General features: G+C 40.3%; 2 protein-coding genes across 3 annotated transcripts; one reads left to right on the top strand and one right to left on the bottom strand.

The window, feature by feature from the left end:
* Positions 1–48: 48 nt before the first annotated feature.
* Positions 49–5863, bottom strand: usb1 (U6 snRNA biogenesis 1). Its single transcript, XM_042496628.1, has 7 exons — positions 5439–5863; positions 4085–4224; positions 3792–3975; positions 2868–2921; positions 2532–2637; positions 1334–1414; positions 49–593 (listed from the first exon to the last, which is right to left on the bottom strand). Exons 1-7 carry the CDS (start codon positions 5591–5593, stop codon positions 486–488), a joined length of 828 nt encoding a protein of 275 aa, XP_042352562.1. The 5' UTR covers positions 5594–5863; the 3' UTR covers positions 49–485.
* On the top strand, positions 4169–11540 carry znf319b (zinc finger protein 319b). 2 transcript variants are annotated; one of them, XM_042496626.1, is made up of 3 exons: positions 4169–4255; positions 8279–8424; positions 8511–11540. In XM_042496626.1, exons 2-3 carry the CDS (start codon positions 8420–8422, stop codon positions 10381–10383), a joined length of 1878 nt encoding a protein of 625 aa, XP_042352560.1. In that variant the 5' UTR covers positions 4169–4255; positions 8279–8419; the 3' UTR covers positions 10384–11540. The 2 variants fall into 2 exon arrangements, with proteins under 2 accessions (XP_042352560.1, XP_042352559.1); XM_042496625.1 differs by lacking the exon at positions 4169–4255 and adding an exon at positions 6678–7019.
* The last annotated feature ends 4158 nt before the right edge of the window (positions 11541–15698 follow it).

Here is a 15698-nt window from a genome sequence, read left to right as displayed (position 1 = left end):
TTTATTTTTGTGCTTTTTAGTTTAACTGTGTTAAGTTATGACTAACTCCCCTCCGTGTTCTTGTCAGTGAGGCTAAAAGATGAGATGTGACTGCGTGTTTTTGGAACCGCTCGCTGTGGTTTCAGTGCTCATTAAGTCCACAACTTACTTTTCCAGGAAGTGCTCATGTCACCCCTTAAAATGTGCAGCTTCTCACACATTTTAGTCACACGTCAGCCTTTCTAAATCCTGAGCATATCTATTAGCGTTAGTATTCTCTCATGCAAATGTTAGTATAAAACCAGTCGCAACTTTATTTATATACAGTATTAAAATACATCATTTTTTCTCATCTTTGACAGAGTCTTGATTGTCTATGTTGGCAAATGCCACATATCAATCAATACAACATATTGTTATTGCACCACGACATGAGTATGTTTCCAGCTCATTTATGTGGCTAAGAGGAACACAGCTGTAAAGGTCCAGTGGTCATCGGTCAAATTTTAGGGCTGCAGAGGGAAGCGGAAGACCTTGTTTCCCGTCCTGCAACGCAGCTCCTCGCAGTCCAACCTTAGCGTAAATGGCCCGTCTTCGTGGTCATCAATCAGACTCTACCGAGCAAAAAACGAGACGTGAGAACAATAATCAGCTGGTGAGTTCATTCAGTCAAAACTCCAGTAGCTGAGTCGAAGTTCTGTCCTCGACACCCAAAGATATCTCAGCTGCTGTTAGAGTGGAGTGAAGCACGGATGACATTTTTTTGTAGGCTGACATGTCAGTTAGCATCGCCCTGGTTCCATCGTAAAAAAGCCTACGGGATTTTTCCAGTGGATTTTGGGCCGTTGCAGGAAATAAGCTCTTTGGTTAACAAACATTTATGTTACTTTTTTGTTCAACAAGATAATTCTCACAAATGAAGACCACCTGATGATGTTCTGTAGTGTCATTTAGCTACTTTTTTAGCAAGCTTCAAAGTGAACAGTGGGTTATTTAATTATGTATTTTATGTCGTAGAACAAACATTAAAGTCTCTTCAGCTTGTGTTAACCATAGACCTTATTTCAGGCATCGAACTTAAAAACCATTAAAAAAAAAACATTGACTTAAACACAAACGCTGAAATGCTAACTAATTTCCGGGTTTTAGGACTCATTCCTGCACGACTCTATGATCTAAATGAAACATGCAAAAAACAACAGACTTCTGTATGATTTTGACAAAGTTTTGTTATCTAAGGCACATGCATGAAACCAAACTGGAATAACAGTGGAATTATTTGGATGGAAAATGAACACACAGTGAAGTCAACGTTGAATGTTGAAAGATGGACAGACAAAAGATGTCCCCGTACCTGCATCCCCTGAATGCTCCCCTTCATCTTTTCTGTCAGGTCTCCAACACACCAGGCCAGACTCACGTGGAAAGATGGATCCTAGAAAACACATTACAGGGAACATTATGGAGGTAAGACGCAGGTGTGTGCTGCTTCAGTCTCTTTTAGATGATCTGTTCATGTTTTTAATACTGATATTTTTTTAAATAATAAATTATGCTAAATAATGTAATGGGTGTTTTAGAGTAAAAACACACCTGTTCTTTTAGCTTAAATCAATGCTACAAACTAAAAAAACACCCCATTAATTACTTTGCACCCTGCCGTTTCACCAAAAATTCCCACGGTATCAACACTTGAGCAAAAGAAAAAGGGTGACACGCTGTGAAAGGGTTCTCCCCTTACCCTCCCCCCCCCCCCCACCCCCCATACCCGTCCCTGTCCTCAGGCTTGATTAGGACACCTGCGTCCTGCTAGTCAGACCGAAGCTGCCAATTAAGTGTTTTCTCTCTATTGTTCCCACTGAAATGACTCAAAATTGGGTTTTTAGAAACCAGGGTTTGTGTTTGTTGTTGCATTTCTTCTTGTCACCTGGTTTATATAAAATGAATATGTTTTGCAAGGGGGGGGGGCTGATCACAGCCAGAGGAACTCAGGCTGTGATCAGGACCTGGTGACAAATAGAGGATTTGGGGAGTGTGGATCATCCTAGGGATAACTATGAAGTGATTCTGGTGTAACTGTTTAAAGTTTGCCAACCAAATACTGAAATTGACCTCTAGGACGTGTCTGATGGTTATTTTCCTCTCCTGGTTTACCCTAACCCTCTGGCACTCATCCAAGTCCAATCAGAGTGGGCCCAGGTGGGGTTATTAGGACACCTGGGCTGTGACTGGGGTTGGACGATTTTTTTGTTTGCAGCTTGCTGAGAGGCTGTGGTTTTTCTTTTCAGTTGATTTTGCCTTAATTGTTTTGGCTAAGTTTCCTGGGACTTTTGCTCTCCTGTTTCTGTTGCAAATTTAGTTAATAAATTCCTGCCCTTTTTATTGCCTCCTGAGCTTCCTTAATACGCCACCTGGTCCACTTCATTTCAGAGCCAGCCAGCCACACCAAAAAAACTCCCACATTTTGTAGTGGTGCTGTTTGCAACCTTACACACAATCTGGTCCAGCAGTAAACTTATTTGTGTGTTAAAATACACAAATAAGACAGTAACCTCATAGAAAGTGTCCAGATGAAACTCCGTCATTGTTCTGTCCACTACTTGGACCAGGTCCAACAGCTGAGCATGCCCAGTGGACACTTCCATCCCCAGAAACGTCCTGCAGGGGACAACAGAAACATACAGGTCACCCAACCATGAAGAATCGATGCTCAGGGAAATAAAACACATTAGGACTTAAAATGTATTTTTGACAGATAAGTCAATAACTTTTTGGTAAAATCTGAGCAGTGTCACAGAGATTTTTTCAAGTTTAAAGAACCTTAGCTGGTTCAAATCATAAATGTTTTGTAACTATGAGAAAGAGACAGTTGAAGGCTGCGGCTGTACCTCGTCCTCTCGGCGTTGCAATAGACCTTCAGTCTCCCCGCTGAGCACGCAAACCTGCCAACAACAAAAAGCTACAATGAAATTTCCACATTAAATCAGCTTTAAAGTGTCAGCATGGGAGAAACTTTTATTTTCTAAAACCTCTGGGAGCTTTTTTTCATTTATTCGTTTTTTTAATTTAAATTTCCACTTGACTTTATTTTTAAAAAAGGTAGGAACTTGCTGTATATGATCTCAAACATTTGCTAAAGGCATTTAAACAAAGTTTTGTGTTGGAATTTGTCATATTCCAAATTCTAAATATTCACAGAAAGATTTTCATTTTTATTGTAAATGCAAATCAGTTCCAAATATCGGTTATTGGTCTCATTCACTGTTAATAATCAGTATCAGTATCGTCCCTGAAAAACTAATATTGGTCAACCCCTAATTTATGGTAATACTATGAAGATTACAGAGCCTTTAAAGTCTAGAAAATTGGAATTTAAAAAAAAATCTTGTGCACACATGAAAGAGTTAGTATCATTATCTTATTTGCACAATATTTAAGGAAAAAAAAAGTCTTTGGTGACTTTAGGGGCTCCGCAGATCATATATGACTGTACTCTCTGCATTGTTTAATTTCTCTTCAACATTTAATTTCCTTTTGTCTTACTATCTTGCCTTGTTCTATTGTGATACTTATTAAAAAAGCAGCATATCCATTTTCTTAATACCTTTTGCAACTGACACTTTTTTTGTCGCATGAGCAATTAAATTATCTGTCCTTCAAATATCTTCCTGTGTATACTGCGTATGCTTTGCACAATAGCTCACAGTAGTATAAAGATGGAAAAATGAGCAAATCAAATTAACATAAAATGTAGTTTATTTATTTAATTTTGTAAAAATCAAATCCTCTTGTGCATGTGTGTTTGAGCGAACCTCTTGCAGTGCACCAGGCCCGCCCTGAGGCTCCGGGTGAACGGTTGGATCCAGTGGTGTCTCAGCACCACCGTCTGTGAAAGACTGAGGTGGAACTCCTCCTGCGGGGTCAGAACCACGCCACGGGCCCCGGCCAAGGACAGCAGCTCCTCCAACAACTCCCCAAACTCCTCCTCAGGATGGTCTGACGTAAAGAGGGAAACACGCACGCAAGAATCCAAATTAGGTGAGGAATCCGGTTTAATAAATAATAAGTGATCGATCAGTCATCGACAGCACAGTGTGTTTCTTACATGGAAAATAAACATATGTGGCCCAGTTGCCTCTCTCGTGTTTGAAGGAGCGGAGACGTCCACCATGAAGAGAACTGTCTTCAGTCTGTGAGTCCTCTTCATCTGGAAACATGTCCAACAGGCGACCAGGGAGAGGCAGCCTGATGGAAACCAGTGAGACCAGTGAGACCAGTGAGTTTATCATCCAGGGGTCTGCCCAGGCTTGATGAAAAGTCCTTAATTTTCAGATATGGTGTTCTTTGTAGCGTCCTCTTCCTCCAAAAAAACTCTAGCAATTTTCCTAAAAACTGTTTATTATTTACCAGCACTGGGGTTGGAGTTATGTTTTTTTCTGGCTTAGAGGAGGGACACAAAATTTTAAATGGCTGTATTTTGTATCTATATTACCTACAGTTTTTTTTTAAAGAAAACATAACTTCCAAACTTGACATGTTTTCTTTAAAAATTTCCAAAATTACACTAATTATCAGAAAGTGTAAAACCAGAAATTACTGTTGGGTTTTCAAATTCTGGATGGTCCTTAAACATATTATGTGGGATAAATGCTTCAAAAAAAAGAAGCATCTAACAAATCTATGCTTAAAAGTGATAGATGTTTAATCAAAATCAATTTATTTTACGTCTCATTTAAAACTTTGTCAAAAATAAACTATTTGAACTAACTAACCAGCATGCACAACAAGAATGAAAAAAAACTTATCACTTTTAACCCTTTAAAACCTGAGAAAAAATTAGCAACAAATTCATAAAATATACAAGAAAAATTACCAGAAAATTTGAATGTAAAAGAAATAAAATTTAAAAGAAACTTTTAAAAAATCAAGACAAATCAAGACTTTTAAAAAGTTTTTAAAAGGTTTTAAAAATTACAATAATTAGATGAAATAATTTTAAATAGGTTATTATAATAGTTATAAACAAAGCTTTCCCTTTTCCTAGCTATTTTTAATTTTCTAAATACACAATTTTCTTGCAATTTGTGTAATTTATTACCAAGGTGCTCATTATCTTTTATCCCATGTTAAAAAACAATCACACCAATTTACTTAGGGTTCAAAGGTTAAAATACTCCTGTGCTGTGTTTGAAAACAGCACATTAGGCTTTAAAGAGTAAAAAAAAAAAAACATAATATAACATAAAAAAAAAGTATGTTTTTAAAATCTAACAACTAATAACAGTGGAGGGAGGGGCGTGAAATTTCCTCCAAGCCACTCAGAAAGGCTCAAGGAAAATTATTTAAAGCTCTGGGAAAGCTCAAAAAACAAAAAGCGAAAATAAAACAGACACTGCACAGCCACCATCCTCCTAATAAATACAGAACAGTCCCTTAATGTACAGAACAACACCACCTACCTTGTTTTGGTAACTTGTTCCTGAATTTTGGGTTTCTTGCTCGCTGGGCTGCCAGTGTTTGCACCGTCTTCCTCTTGACACTTTCGAGATAAACTTTTGTTTGGATCAGCCGCCTCACTGTCCTCCTCTGAGCTGCTGCTGTAGCTCACCAGCATCCTGCCGTGTGTTTTTAGTGTGTCAGGGCATCTCTGACACTATTTATACGCGCACATTTTTAGTAAGAGGTTGAGAGGAATTTATTATTATTTAATCTAAAGGTTAAAGAAACACGTTTGCTCCGCTTCAACGCGTATTTTCCAGCAGCTTCAGCGTATATCCCACGCAGCTTTGCACTTCCGATGTAAACAACCTGTTGTAATGATGATTTAGGTCCCAGTGAAACACGGACCCACTCGCATTGGTTCCTCTTTCAGAGGGTTTAACCACGGGAAGTAAAAAGTGTTTTTGTGTACTGCTCAACCCAAAAGATTCCCTGAAATTAGTAAGAATAAATGAATAAATAAATACACACACACACACACACACACACACACACACACACACACACACACACATATATATGTATAAACTGTAACTTAGTTTGCAAACTGAGATTAATACAAAACATAATCAATAAATAACATAATCCATGTGTGTGTGTGCGTGTGTGTGTGAATTATAAATATGCATATATACATATACATACATATATATGGATCATAACTTATTTGCTCATTATATTTTGTATCAATAATCTCAGTCTGCACACTAAGTTACAGTAGAAGTAGCATGATACAATATGAAAGTGTATTTGAATAAATGTATTTGTTATTTTTCACTGCTTATGTGACATTTTCAGCGCAGTACTTTTTCTTGTGATTGAGTATTCTTATAATGCAGTATTGTCATTTTAATAATAATACATAAAAACCCCAATCTATCTATGCTATAATTTTTAAATTCATTTCACCTTTTACTTCAAATGAAATCAAACCAAAAACCAATTTGCTTAGATTTTAAAGGGTTTAATGGGGTGATAGGTTCAACGTTGTTGTGGTTTTGACTTATAAACTGGTAATAACACACTTACTCTTTAAAACTGGAATAAATAGAAAACTTTTGCAGGAGTGTTTCATTACAGCTATCATACACACAACATACACTGGTTTCCGTGTGTGTGTGTGTGTGTGTGTGTGTGTGTGTGTGTGTGTGTTGTGAGCATGCCAATTAACTCTTGGTTTATTCATGTTCCCGTGCGCGGGCAGCAGCTCAGAAGCTAGCCGATAGCTAGCTAGCTATTTATATCAAAATGCATATTTTTTCGCCCCCAGAGGGGATGCCCTAGGAGCCAAATAAATGTTTACTTGAAACGACACCGTTTATGGGGCGATTTGGGAAATCGCGGGAGAATTTTCTCCCATTTTAGTGACCCGCAAATCCCGTTTTTTCGGCCCCTGGAGCCACAGCGCTCGAACAAGAAAGCACCCGAGCCCCGTTTGCGGATGTGAAGAAGGGACCTGGTGTAATTTGGGGGTTTTAGCTAACCTGCGGTAGACTGGCATTTTACCCGGAATACTTTACAGCCTTGACTGGACGCTCCAGGTATGTAAATGCAGATTTTCTCAGCACTGTTTACATGCACTAACAAAGGTGTCGCTGCAGCGGTTATTTCCCCGTGGCTAACGTTAGCTTAGCTCCTTCCTCTGAGGCTGCGTTAGCATGTGGCTAGGCTAGTTAGCTAACCTCTCCTGATTACAGTGATCTTTGCCTGGAGACGAAAAACGTTATGATGCGCAGACGCTGCCTACCACTTTTTTTTTCTTAGCCGCGAAAGGTTGAGCATTTTCAATTTTTTGCACAGACAGTGGTGGAGCTATGTAACTAGTAAATTAAAGATTCAAACAGACGGCTTAGCGTTAGTGTTTTGCATCCAAGTGAGTATGTTAATGAATGATCACTTGTGTGATCCTGCGTTTCACATCTTCACAAGTTGTTTATAAAGACATTTCATCGTGTTGAGATGCTTTTAGCAATGTCAACGTGCAGCACAGTAATGTTTTACACCATTGCATGCTTTCTGGGAGATACAAATGATTGATGTAAACACGGTTTGATCAGTTCAACTCTTCTGACAGAGTTGATTAATGAGCACAGAGGAAAAATCTGCTCTGATAATTTGCCAGAGACGCTTTCTGCACAGTCTGGCAATAAGCTAAACCCAATATTGCAACAACTCTTACAATATAATTAATCCACAGTTTCTAATGCTTGTTTCTTCTTAGTTTACATAGCAGACTGCTTAATTAGGAGCTTTTTACTACACAAATAGTATATTTCGACCAGGGTGACCTGCTTGTTAGATCACTGGATGTTGCAGGTGTGACATAATGCTGGAGTCGATATCTTAAAGCAGTGATACTCAATTTAAGGCCAAATCTGGCCCCGATACGGTGCAAGACTTTGTACTTTTAATATATAAATGTGTCAGCGTGCATGAAATAGCAGCAAAATAGAGCTTGTTTATTAAAAAAAGTGTCAGTGGAAGATCTCCGGCAACCTTGACAGAGGTCCTCGCCAAGCCCCTAATGTCCCAAAATCCTAGAAATGTCCTAAAATCCAAAAATATCCCTAAATCTGAAAATGTCACAAAATCCTAGAAGAGTTATTAAATCCTACAAATGTCCTAAAATCTTAGAGACATCCTAAAATCTTTGAAACATGTAGGGGCATCTGCGACTGTCCTCTGGCCTCCTGTCATTTTCAAAAGTGGCACCTTTATCAAAGAAAGCTAAACCCAAAGTGTTGACACTGATTAACCCCTTTTTGTTCATTGACTCACCTTGATTCCCTTTTTCATACAGACACCACTTGAAGGACACACAAAAGTGAAATAGAGGATTTTCTTCCATCCCTCCACACAAGTGTGATCACACGGCTTTTCTCCTCAGCTCGACGCTTAATCCGCCATCACACTTTCCAGTCCTTCAGTGCCACTTGCTGAAATGGAGTGAGTTTCTCTCCTGTTTTCTTAAAACACCCTGAAACCTTTATCTCGTTATTCAAATGTGTTCGGATCTCTCTCTCTTTCTGCAGTTGGGCCACGCCGGCTGCCAAACTGAATCCTTACACCCGCGCCCGCATGACAGAGGCCTGGCAGCAGCATGCAGTCGCTCCACCTCCAGTCGTCCACACCATCCCTCCAGGAGCTGAGAACGCGTTGGGCTGCGCGGTGTACGGCATTGTGCTGCAGCCGGACGCTACGTCTTTACAGCAGCAACAGCAGCAGCAGACGCAGCACGGACAGCACAGCCAACACAGCCAACAACACAGCGGGAGTCAGCAGCACGGCGGCGGGCAGCACAGTCAGCAGCAGCACCCCGCTCAGGCCCAGCAGACCTCCCTACAGGTAGGGACAGATGCAGGACACAAGTGTGGGGCCTGTGGACATGATATCTCCCACCTGTCCAACCCACATGAGCACCAGTGCATGGTGAATCAGGACAGGTCGTTCCAGTGCACCCAGTGCATGAAGATTTTTCACCAGGCGACGGACTTGCTAGAACACCAGTGTGTTCAGGTGGAGCAGAAGCCGTTTGTGTGTGGGGTGTGTAAGATGGGCTTCTCCCTACTCACCTCTTTAGCCCAGCACCACTCCTCCCATAACAGCACCAACCCAATGAAGTGTTCAATATGTGAGAAGACGTACCGGCCTGGTTCTTCGGGCAACATCACACCAAACTCAAATAATCCCCAGCAGCCCAGCAGTGACGGGGCGTCAGCCAGCAGCAGCTCATCCATTCTCCCCTTTCCCTCGGCCCGAGACCGGCCGTACAAATGCTCTGTCTGCCAGAAGGGCTTCAAACACCTGTCAGAACTCACGCGGCACGAGAGGGTGCACACAGGGGAGAAGCCCTTCAAATGTGACACATGCGACAAGGCCTTCAGCCAGTCGTCACACCTACAGCACCACCAGCGAACACACAGCAGTGAGCGCCCTTTCAAGTGTGCTGTTTGTGAAAAAAGTTTCAAGCATCGTTCACACCTTGTTCGCCACATGTACGTGCACTCGGGTGAGCACTTATTCAAATGCAACTTATGCGAGCTGCACTTCAAAGAGTCGTCAGAGCTCCTTCACCACCCCTGCCACCCGCAGGGTTCTCGCCCGTTTCGCTGTGCCACGTGTGGTAAAGGTTTCAAGCGTCCGTCTGACCTCCGGCAACACGAGCGCACGCATTCGGAGGAGCGTCCCTTCCACTGTGACGAGTGTCAGATGAGCTTCAAGCAGCAGTATGCGCTGGTGCGCCACCGACGCACACACAAAGACCCTACTGACCGGCCGTTCAAATGCAATCTGTGCGACAAGGGCTTCATGCAGCCTTCTCACCTCCTCTACCACCAGCACGTCCACGGCATGGACAACCTGTTCAAGTGCGCCTCATGCCAGAAGGAGTTCAGCCAGTCAGGAGAGCTGCTAAGACACAAGTGCGGCGAGTCGTCCAACTCTTCGCCCGACAAGCCGTACAAGTGTGACGTTTGCGGCAAGGGTTACAAGAAGAGTTCTACGTTACAGCGTCATCAAAACTCTCACTGCCAAGAGAAGCCCCTTAAGTGCTCGCTCTGCGACCGCCGCTTCCTGTCCTCTTCGGAATTTGTCCAGCACCGCTGCGACCCGTCGCGGGAAAAGCCGCTGAAGTGCCCAGACTGTGAGAAACGTTTCAAATACTCATCAGACCTGAACCGACACCGGCGCGTGCACACGGGGGAGAAACCGTACAAATGCGGCCACTGCAACAAGGGCTTCAAACAGCGCGAGCACCTCACCAAACACCAGAGCACGCACTCCAGAGAGGGCCAGTTCAAGTGTGTTTGGTGTGGCGAGCGTTTCAGTGACTTGGGCTCTTTGCAGGATCATACGGTGCAGCACACAGCCGATGGAGGCGGTTACCCCGTGCCCCAGTGCATATAAATCTCTGAAGACTTTCTCTGTTGAAACTCCTGTCCACATGTCCATCCTTTGTAGGCTTTTTAATTTAGCCTAACTGTCACCACATTATTATTGCATTCATTCCCACCAGTGATATCTCATGATTCTGCTTTACTAACCCGCCCAAAGCCCCGTTTAACTGTGACGCAGTCATTCCATTAGACCTGAGCTTTTTTCTCTTTGCTCCTTTTCTTCTTCTACCTGTCCTCTCCCCCTTTTCTTCAGACAGAAAGCAGTGAAGAGACCAAAACCACTTAGACTGCCATCATTCATGCTTATGCTGCGCTCAAATGGAAGCATTGAGTCACGTAAAGTCGTGAACTCGGAGCTCACCACGTTTACATGCACAGTTCAGTCGAGCTTCAGTTAAAGCTCGATTAAGCCAATTAATTATTAATGAGACTATTGTCCTCGTCCCAGTATACAAACACAGAGGAAGAATCGATTTATTGACAGAAATATGTCCAACTTCACCATGGTTGGTAAAGTTTTGACCCGTTCAGCTAGCTGCTATGGTACCTTCTTCTGGTTAGTAAACAGGTTTCATGTTGAACGATGAAAATATGTAAAACTTTTCGGTGCCGTACATTTAATACGTTCACTACGTTTTACTTTTTACCTTTGTTTTGTTTAATTTCAAATTTAATTTGTTACGGTTTTAGTCAAAATAACTGTTTATATGTATTTTAAATGTCCAGTTATAGTCGGACTAACACAATAATTCGACTTTTTCTAAAATCACGTTAACGTACTGAGCGACGAGATTGTGAATACCACAAAAAGGGGGCATTCATATGCAGGGTTCCCATGGTCCTGAAAAACCTAAAAAAAAAAAAAAAAAAAATTGAATTTCAAAATCAAATTTTCCGGCCCTGGAAAAGTAAAGTCTGAAATTTTTGAATAGTTATGGAATTAACTTGTTACAGTACCCTGTTGATTACCTTTCATGTAATGTAACATAATGCCGAATTGTCGACAGGACGTCGCTCTTATATCCGTCTGTGTGTTTCTTACCATCATGTACGTTTCTTCATTTCTTTCCGTCCCTCGGTTCATGTCTGGCAGCTACTTAAAATTAAGTTTGAATAAAGTTGCAGTCGGATTTGTGTGAAAAGCGCTGGACAGGTGGGACAATAACATGACAAAAGGTAAATCGCGGGTGCTTGAACAGTCATGGAAAGGTTTTAAGTATTGTCTGTGAAAATGTGTTGGAATCGTGCATCGTCTGGTCTCATGAACGCGGTAAAATCAACCCCATTTGAATGCAGCATTAATCTGAATGATGCAGACAGAAAAGGTGCCATAACAGGTTTATTTAGCAAACATGCTCCCTAATTTAGTCCTCTTATTAAAAAGTACTGTCCCTTCATTGTCTAATAAGTTACAGTCTTTGTTTTTGTGTTCTTTTTTTTTAAATTAGTTTGGCAGTTAGCATGTTTTAACAGTTTGAAACCTGGACAAGTTTTTTTTTTTTTAAAGAAGGCATTGTGCAATTTAAGAAGAAATTACCCCAAAATTAGTAAGAAATTAGTAAGAGTACTCCCCATAACAAAAAACAATCAAGAAAATGGGAAAGTAAAAAAAGGGAAATAACCTAAAAAAAAAAGCTTGAAAATAATAATAATAAGAAGAAGAATTCTGTCAAATAATTTTAAATATAAAATTGTGATAATTATAAATATAGTTTAGTTTGAGACATTTCCCCTAACTTTATTAAAAAAATAATTACAAATTTCTTGCAAATTGTGGGACATTTCTCACCAAGTTGCTCATTGCCTTTTTCCCTCATGTTTTTGATAGAAATCAAACCAATTTGCTTAGGTTTAAATTAAGTACTTATGAATTTAGCATAAGAAAAGTGATGTTGATTGTACCGTGTACTGACTGAATCAATAGTCGAGTATTTGTCTCAGCTGACGGTGCCTAAAGCTCTCGTTACTGCTACACTGTCCACTAGAGGGGGATCATTCCCTTGTTTTTTCTTTCCTCCTTTCTCCCTCCCTCTCTCCATCTGTGTCTCAGCCTGTCCCTGTTAAATATCAGAAGACCGGAAAGTTGGACTGAACCCTCCGACACACGTGTACTCACAGTCATTTGTCTTCGGTCACGCGAAGAACGACCGAAAACATCCGCATCATAAAGTAGCCAGTAAACTCCTTCACGAATGTGAACAGGGAAAATGTGGAGGTTTTTGGTCCTAAAGTGAAATAATTCAGATGATAAAATGTCTGTGAGTGTGTGTGTGTGTGTGTGTGTGTGTGTGAGAGAGAGAGAGAGCCACAGTTTTTCTGGCTGCCTCAGTTTGCACCAAAACACCAGTCTGATGCGGCGCCCAATCCCGAACCAGCTGAAGTTAAGCATCAATGATTGACATCAATCTCGCCCTCACGTATAGACAAAATATAAATTTCAGACTAACACAATGGTCATATTCCTCCAGACGTCAGTGCTGAAAATGTCCCACATTACACTTCCTCTCTCAACCTGTACATACTCCGGATGTGTGAGTGTAATGTCTTTCTTAAAAACGATATGTAAGAACTGTTTTTCGTATTCTTGCTACTTTCTACCATGTGAAACGTTTTGACAAATGCTCTTTGGTTCTTTTTGTAGTCCATGTAGTGATTGTATCGGTATGTCGCGGGGAATGTCAAAGACCGCCCTGCGTTTGTGTGTGTGTGTGTGTGTGTGTGAGTCTGAGTGTGTGAATGTAAACAGTATTCTGTCTAACAGGGAAATTCAGACTGTAGAGAATTGTATTAGAAACGTTTGAGCAGACCTGCGCCTTTTTTTAAAAAAAAATTTACTAACCTTACTGGTCTGTCCGAGCTCTTTCTGCAGGACGAACCTGCGCTTTGTGTTCAATATTTTCCATGTTTTGAAAGAACTGTTGTGTTTAATGTCCCGTGTTGCGTGGAGCTGGACGCTGCGTCTGTCAGAGTGGGCTTTGTACCAGAGTGAATGACACCTTTCCTCCTCTTTGAATGCTATGAGATTGTTTCTGCTCTTAAAGAGCTCGAATAATAAGTCGGTTTACATGTTAGCTGTGATCACCATCTTTTTCTTTTTTTTTGTTCCCTCTCTCCCCCCTTTGTCGCTGTTGAATCATGGTTTGAGTGCAGTATTGAAAAGTATTGAATACAAACGAAGGAGACGGATGTTTACTCTGGCTTGCAGTTGTTTTTTTTTTGTCAGAGCCTTAAATCGAGGCCGCGCTGCCTCTGCCTCTTCTGCAGCTTTCTGTTTCTGTCCATCGTCATCACGCCCAGTCAGATGGTTGCTTTCATCAGCCGTCACATTTTTATTTCTTAAATCTGGCATTATAAGACTGAAGAAGTTACTGTATGATTTTTTTATGGTTTTACATTTGTTTATATTGTTTTTTTAATATTCTTTGAATTGATATGAAAATCTATATTCCTCAACAGAGAGACCAGGGCCTTGGGGTAGATTTGGGATAAAGATGGCTGTATTTTTATTTTATTTTATTTTTAAACACATCTGTCAGCTTTCACAATGTAGAATTGTTCCAAAAAGCCAAATCATAGAGAAAATGTTGCCAACATGAAGAGTTCTGTGGGGTGGTTTTGCAAGAGTTGAATAATTCGACACAAATGCATCAGTGATGGTGGGTTCATATTTGCCAAGAAGTGCTTGAGGACTGACTTGTTAATTGGTGCTGACACATCTGATGATGTGCATAATAAAAAAAAAAAAAAAAAAATAGTCACTCCAGGTGCAAGATAAGACCCTCACGCCGAACAGTACTAGTGTACATTCAAAGCTGAAGAGTAGTTGCAGCCCAGCAGCTCTGGTTTAGTATTGGCGAGGGCGACTGTCTGGTAGGGAAAACATTCACAGACCGATGTGAGCGTACAGTGAGAAATACTGCAAAGTGAAAGAGAGAGCTGCATTTTTTTTACATCTTGATTAATTCTGAGTTTAAGAAGCTCCATCCCATATCTAACACACAGTCAGGGAAAGGAGAGGAAGATCTCCTAAATAAGCACAAATTAAATAAATCCACCCTTTGCATTTTCTCTGGTGGTTTCAATGGGAAAAGTCGATTCAGGCACCAGTTTATTCCCCCCATCCTCTGTTTCCTTTTCAGTTGCGATCAATACAGCCGTCAGACCCTGGTGTCTCTTGCTCTCTGCATGCTTGCTGTGTTAGTTCCTGTGTTCTGTCCCTGGGAACTGGTGCTCCCCCCTCTCCTCACAGCGCTGTTCCCTCCTATAGCTTTTTCAAATTGTACTGTAGTTTATGTGAATGATGTTGAAAAAAGTGAAAAGAAAAAACTTTGTGGCGACGTACAGTACGTGTACATTCATGCTAAGATTATCTGTATGTATGTAGCATTCAATTACACACAGCACTAACAAATAAAACTTTTTTTCATTTATAAATTTACATGTGTTATGGGATTATTTAAGATGAAAATCAAACAAAATACATTATTCTTATGATTTAAGAGTTTTTCATGATGTTTGTTGGCTTTTTTGTATTTTTAAAATATTGAAAAGTTTTGAAAATTTCCACATAACATCTCAGTATTACAAAAGATACTGCAGTTATCAAGTATAACTCATATATAAGTACAATACTCAATCTGTCAATAAAAGGTAAATTAAAGGATAACAGCACAAAGACAAAAAAAAGTTAAAAATAATATAGTCAAAAACAGGAAAGCACTCAGATTACAGCATTTTTTATTATTGCCACACAGACGTCCCGGGTCAGACACCCTTCTGCAGTGTGTACATTCGTCCTCACATGAAAACAACTACAGTGCGTTCCAGCAGCTGGAGCCAACATTTTTAGGATGCAGAATCACAGTAATATGTATTTAAATAGTAAAAGAAATAAACAATTAAAAAAATGCTGTAATCTGATTGCTTTCCTGTTTTTGACTATATTATTTTTAACTTTTTTTTGTCTTTGTGCTGTTATCCTTTAATTTACCTTTTATTGACAGATTGAGTATTGTACTTATATATGAGTTATACTTGATAACTGCAGTATCTTTTGTAGAGGAAAAAAACCTAAATCAACAAAATGAGGGGGAAACACGCAACTGATATCTCCTCATTTAACCCATTAGGAATGAGGGTGTCAAGGTAGTAAGTCTCCAAAAAGTCTCATAAAGTTTTTTTGATTGATTTATTAATTGATGTTTATTTTGAAAAAAAAAGTAAAAGAAAAAAGTGATCCATGTTCAAAAAGGAGTGAGAAGAAGCTGAAATTTATCTAATCCCACCCCTTCTCCTATACTTATGATTTACATATCTATGGTGTCT

This window comes from Plectropomus leopardus, chromosome 11 (assembly GCF_008729295.1).
Source record: "Plectropomus leopardus isolate mb chromosome 11, YSFRI_Pleo_2.0, whole genome shotgun sequence".
Classification (NCBI taxonomy): domain Eukaryota; kingdom Metazoa; phylum Chordata; class Actinopteri; order Perciformes; family Serranidae; genus Plectropomus; species Plectropomus leopardus.
Note: the sequence above shows the minus strand (reverse complement) of the source record. Positions and strands in the feature narration are given on the sequence as shown.